The sequence below is a fragment of the Dipodomys ordii genome, unplaced genomic scaffold, assembly GCF_000151885.1.
Source record: "Dipodomys ordii isolate 6190 unplaced genomic scaffold, Dord_2.0 Scaffold31, whole genome shotgun sequence".
Taxonomy (NCBI): Eukaryota; Metazoa; Chordata; class Mammalia; order Rodentia; family Heteromyidae; genus Dipodomys; species Dipodomys ordii.
The window spans coordinates 11,501,107-11,507,571 of NW_012267247.1; the positions used below are offsets into that span (position 1 = coordinate 11,501,107).

The window sequence follows — 6,465 nt, forward strand, 5'->3', positions numbered from 1 at the left end:
ACTCTGGGCCTGGGCACTGTCCCTCAGCTCTTCAGCTCAAGGCTAGCACTCTACCACTTGAGCCACAGCGCCACTTCTGGCTTTTTTCTTATGTGGTGTTGAGGAATCGAACCCAGGGCCTCGAGCATTCAAGGCAAGTGTTCTACCACTGAGCCACCTTCCCAGCCCACAACAGTGAATTCTTATCCCTCCCACCTATCCCAGAATAACGTATATCAGAACAATATTCAAATTCTATCAATAAAAGTTTCTTTGGGAGGAAGAAGAGGATGGTAAACAAACCAATCTAGAAGTAAAAACCTTAACAACAGATTTTGATTTGTAAAAAAAGAGCTACTGAAGAAGATCCATAAAATATTTGTAAACTCATACCATAAGAGTTGAATTCAAGATAAAACAAACTAAGAGTAACTCAAGATAAAACTAAGAGCCCCCACTTTTCATGCAGAGAGTAAAACTGAACAAGAGAAGCTGGGTGTTATGGCTCAACACTTTTATTAATCTTAGCTACTCAGGATGCTGAGATCTGAGGATCACAACTCGAACCCAGCCAGGAGGCTCTTATCTCCAATAAACTACCTAAAAGCTAGAGTGGAGCTGTGGATCAAGTGGCAAAGTGCTTTGAGCAAAAGAAGCTTATGGACAGCACCCAGGCCTTGAGTTCCAAGTCCCAGGATTGGTTAAAAAAAAAAAGTTACCAGAGTTAAAAAGAGCTGGAGGAGTGGCTCAAGCAGTAGAGCACCTGCTTAATAAGGATAAAACCAGGAGTCTAAACCTCAGTACTACATAAAAAGAATAAAACTATAGTTATGATTCAACACAAAGAATTCTATTATCTTCCTAAACTTCAGTGCTGTCATGAAAAAATGGTGCAGAAACAAGACAAGGAAAACTGTTTCCACCACTTATATTCAATATAAATTGGACATCATCATAGCACAGTAAGAAATAAAAATAAAGGTATCCAAATTGAAAAGGCAAATATATTACTGCTCACAGATAGTGCTATCGTTTGAATCCAGATTGTACACCAAAGGTTCCTTTGTTGAAGGTTTAGTCCACAGCTCATAGTACTACTGGGAGGTTAAGGCCTAATGGAAGTCAGGTCAGTGAATGAATGTTCACAACAGGGATATGAAGACATTGGACCCTTCTTATCTATTTTTTTGCTTCCTGGCTACCATAGGTGAGCATCTTTCCTCTATCACACAATCTCTACTATAATGTTCCACCAAACCACTGTCACAGTGGAAACAGTGAAGACAACTAACCATGGAATGAAACTTCTGAAACCAAGAGCCAAAATAAATCTTTCTTCTCTTAAACTATCTTGGGTATTTTGTCACTGCAACAGAAACCTTATTCTGGAAATAGTAAGAGCACCTGTCATCCCACCTACAATGGAAAGCATAAAACAGGCATATCACAGTAGCCTAGGCACACAGGCCTCGGCTATAACCAAGGTTATGACCTAATAGATAGATAGAGAGAGAGAGAGAGAGAGAGAGCACCATAAGGAAGTCATTTTAAAAAAACTGTTAAAAGTGTTAATAAATGTAGCAAAGTTACAAAATACAAAAGTCAATCTCAATCCTACCTGTGTTGTCTATGCCAGCATTAAACAATTTGAAAATAAAATAAAAACAGCCATGTGCTAGTGGCTCATGCTGAGATCTGAGGATGATTGTTTGAAGCCAACTTAAGCAGGTAAGTGTCAGATTCTTTTTTTTTTTTTTTTGGGGGGGGGGTCCAGTCATGGGTCCTGAACTCTGGGCCTGGGCACTGTCCCTCAGCTCTTCAGCACAAGGCTAGCGCTCCACCGCTTGAGCCACAGTGCGACTTCCGGCTTTTTTCTTTTTGCTTATGTGGTGCTGGGCCTCAGGCATGCAAGGCAAGCGCTCTACCATTGAGCCACCTTCCAGCCCCGAAAGTGTCAGATTCTTAACTCCAACTAATCACAGAAAGAGTGGAAAGTGATGCGGTAGCTCAAGTGGTAGAAACACTAGCCTTGATCAAAAGGAGATTAGTGACAGCAATCAGGCCTAGAGTTCAAGGCCCAAGACCGACCAAAAAAGACAACAAAAATTCTACTTATAACAACAGAAATTCTCATAAAAAAAATAACAGAAGGGGATTATGTCCTTAACACACACACACACACACACACACACACACACACACCACAAACATTGCTTAAAAAAGACAAGTAAACAAAAAAAGACCTCATGTTTCTGAATTAAAAAATCTAATTTGGGGTTTTTTTTGTTTTGTTTTTTGTTTTTTCGGGTTCTAGGGCTTGAACTCAGGGCTTGGGCACTGTCCCTGAGATCCTTTTGTTCAAGGTTAACACTATCACTAGAGCCACAGCTTTACTTCATGCTTTTTCTGTGATCAATTGTTGATAAATTTCACAAAGCCAGGCGCCAGTGGCTAAAGCCTGTAATCCTAGCTCCTCAAGAAGCTGAGATCTGAGGATCCTGGTTCAAAGTCAGCCTCAGCAGGAAAGTCTGTGAGACTTGCCAATTAACCACTAGAAAGCCAGAAATGCTACTATTGCTCAAGTGGTAGAGCACTAGCCTTGAGCTGAAGAGCTCAGGGACAGCTCCCAGACCCAGCATTCAAGCCCCACAACTGACAAAAAAAATAAAAGGAGTCTCACTGGGCACTGTGGATCATGCCTGTAATCCTAGCTACTCAGGAGGCTAAGATCTGAGGATCACTGTTCAAAGCCAGCCCAGGCAGGAAAGTCCGTGAGACTCTTATCACCAATAAACAACTAGAAAACTGGAAGTGGTGCTGTAGCTCAAGTGGTATAGCACTAGCCTTGAGCTGAAGAGCTAAGAGGGACAGTGTCCCAGAGTTCGAGCCCCACAAATGACAAAAAAAAGTTTGTGAGACTTTTTTGCCCAGGCTTGCTTTGAACCTTGGTCCTCAGATCTCAGCCTCCTGAGTAGCTACAATTACAGGCATGTGCCACCAGTGCCTGGTTATGTATGTATGTATGTATGTATGTATGTATGTATGTATCTGCCAGTCCTGGACCTTGAACTCTGGGTCTGGGTGCTGTCCCTAAGCTCCTTTTGTCAAGGCTAGTGTGCTACCACTTGAGCCACAGCTCCACTTCTATTTTATTCTGAGTCGTTTTTTGGAGGTAAGAGTTTCATGGAATTTCCTGCCTGGCCTGTCTTTGAACCACAATTATCAGATCTCAACCTCCTGAGTAGCTAAGATTATAGGTATGAGCCACTGGCTCCGAAGAAAGATCTACTATTGCAGAAATAACAAAACTATATAGTCAGATGACCTGACCAAAATCCCATTGTTGACTTTTCACAGAAATAGCAGAAATCATAGAAATTTCTACCACAAAGTTGTATGGAATTCCATTATTCATCAGAGATAATCTATCAAAAATTTGCATCTAAGCTAGGCACCACGTCTCAATCCTATAACTTTATCTTGGGTGACTGAAACTAGGAATCCTGGTTTGAGGTCAACCAAGACATAAAAGTTCATGAGAAGCTGGGTTCTAGTGGCTCACGCCTGTAATTCTAGCTATTCAGGAGGCTGAGATCTGAGGATCAAGGCTCGAAGCCAGGCTGGGAAATTATGTCAGTGAGACTCTTATCTTCAATTAATCACAGAAAAAGCCTGAAGTGGCGCTGTGGCTCAAGTGGTAGAGTGTAAGCGTTGAGAAAAAGGAGCTCCAGAACCAGAAAAAAAAAAATTTCATGAGACTCCATCCCAACTAATGGATGAGCATAACAGATGGGCCTGCCTGTTGTCCTATGCTATGGAGGAAACACAAGTAGGAGGATCACAGCCTAGGATAGCCTAGGCATGAGACACCACCTCAAAAAAAAAAAAAAAGTGGGGCTGGGAAGTTGGCTCAGTGGTAGAGTGCTTGCCTTGCATGCCTGAGACCCTGGGTTCGATTCCTCAGCACCACATAAGCAAAAAGAAAAAAGCCAGAAGTGGTGCTGTGGCTCAAGTGGTAGAGCGCTAGCCTTGAGCTGAAGAGCTGAGGGACAGCGCCCAGGCTGTCCAGACCCAAAAAAAAAAAAAAAAAGTAAAAATGGTCTGGACACATAGCTCAGGCGGCAGAGCACCAACTTAGCAAGCAAAGTTCTGCATTCAATCCTAGTACCACCAAAAAGGAAAAACACTACATTTGGCAGGGCATATGTGACCAGCCCTTCTCAATCAAAAAGTAGGCACAGCACTACAGCTTTAGAAAAAAATGTTCATGAGACTCCTCAATGGAGTAAGGTAGATTATGGTGGTATACACTAGACATAATAGCTTCAACAAAAAGTATAAAAGTTGGATCACACTCTAAGTGCACACCTGGGCAAAAAGAAAAAAGGTGACACCATATTTCAAAATAACTACTGCAAAAAAGGCCTGGAGGCTTACCTCAGGGATACAATACCTGCCTCACATTTGGATGTGAGGCCCTGAGTTCAAATTCAAATACTAAGAAAAACAACAGTAGGGGTTAGCTATCTTCTTTGTCTTTTCCTATTCATGCTGTTACTATCTTCCTCAAGGACAATGTGGAAGCACTCCCTATTTAGATTTTCTTTGGTATATTTAGAATACCCCAAGTGGGCTTTTGATCATTCCCATTTGCCTGCTCTGAGTTAAGAATAGTAGGGTATGGCTTTCTATATACTCTTCCACAGTGTGAAGAAGCTGGGAAGTAGAGCAAAGGAGGAGAAAACTTGGTTGTGGTTTTAAGAGCCTTTATTAAGAAGCCTGGCCTACTATATCAACCAGACACATGAACTAAGGGCTTGGCTCACTACTTTGGAAAACAGGACACCATACATGCCCTTCTAACAGCTGCTGAGGAATTAGGGTGATATGATGGGAATTTCTAAAAAAAAAACACTTGCCACCATCCCATTTAAGTTCTCCAATTAGTAAGCATTAATAAGAAATTCCAGGAGAGAGGAAAGAGGGGAGAGAGGAGAGAGAAAGTGGGGGGAGGAGAGGGAGAAAAGAAGGTTTAATATTACAAAATTGTTCCCTATTCAAATAAATTAAAAAGATCAAAGTGAAGAAATGAATATTGATGACTCAGAAGTAAAAAGAATGAGCCAGGCACCAGTGGCTCACACCTGTAATCCTAACTACTCAGGAGGCTGAGATCTGAGGAAAGGTGGTGAGACTCTTATCTTCAATAAACCACTCAGAAAACTGGAAGTGGTGCTATGGCTCAAGTTGTAGAGTGCTATCCTTGAGCTGAAGAGCTGAGGGTCAGGGCTCAGGCCCAGAGTTCAAGCCCCATGACCGACAAAAAAAAAGAAGTGAAAAGAATGATAAGGGGGGTTGGGAGGTGTTTCAGTGGTAGAGCGTTTGCTTGTATGCGTGAGGCCCTAGGTTCAATTCCACAGCACCACATAAGCAAAAAAAGCTGGAAGTGGCACTGTGGCTCAAATGATAGAGCAGTAGCCTTGAGCTGAAGAGCTAAGGGACAGACCCAGGCCCAGAGTTCAGGGCCCAGGACTGACCAAAAGAAAAGAAGAAAAAAAAAGAAGGGACTTTCAATAAAACTATGTCTTAGGAAATAGGGATTCTTCACTTCCCATTTCCTCCATGAGGAGCAGGAAATAAAAGTACTTGCTGAAACTTTAAAAATTCAGAAATAGGGCTGGGAAGGTGGCCCAATGGTAGAGTGCTTGCCTTGCATGCATGAGGCCTTGGGTTCGATTCCTCAGCACCACATAAGCAGAAAAAGCAGAAGTGGTGCTGTGGCTCAAGTAGTAGAACGGCTCACCTTGAGCTGAAGAGCTGAGGGACAGTGCCCAGGCCCAGAGTTCAGGCCCCATGACCAGCAAAAAAAAAAAAACAAAAACTTAGAACATAAGTCTATGGTTTAGCTTTGTCTAATGAAACTTCTACTTTTCCCTAGCATCAACCTTTAGAGACTGGCCTAAGTGAATTTTCTTTTAGGGCTGTGCCTGAATATGGCTAAACAAACATTTCAGATCTATAGTTCCACAGGGCAACAAAACAAATATTTACCTTCTTAGTATCTGCAGAAGACCTCAACCCTTCTGGCAGTGTGTGTACTAAAGGTAAAACAGCAGCACTGACACGCTGAAAATGGGAATCAGAAACCTGATCCAGACGTGGTCGCTTGGATTCCAATGACTCGTGATCCACCGGGGATGGGCCTGTGTGAAACTGTTCATATCCAGTTCTCCTTTCCTGAGGCCTAATGCATACAAAGAAAACAAATTTCTTAAAATTATTAAGGATATACAACTCCCTGCTAACATAATATCCCTGGTTAGACTCCGATATCAATGAAAAGGTTATACTTACAACAGTGAATTCTTTTTTTTTTTTTGGGTCCGGTCGTGGGGCCCGAACTCTGGGCCTGGGCACTGTCCCTCAGCTCTTCAGCTCAAGGCTAGCACTCTACCACTTGAGCCACAGCGCCACTTCTGGCTTTTT

At 42.4% G+C, this 6,465-nt stretch overlaps 1 protein-coding gene across 1 annotated transcript in view; it reads right to left on the minus strand.

The window, feature by feature from the left end:
• The window catches only part of Ncor1 (nuclear receptor corepressor 1), a 168,843-nt gene that overhangs the window by 126,946 nt on the left and 35,432 nt on the right, over positions 1 to 6,465 (minus strand). The window contains exon 4 of the mRNA XM_013016349.1: positions 6,031 to 6,223. Coding sequence (XP_012871803.1) covers positions 6,031 to 6,223 — 193 coding nt within the window. The remainder of the gene's footprint in view (positions 1 to 6,030; positions 6,224 to 6,465) is intronic.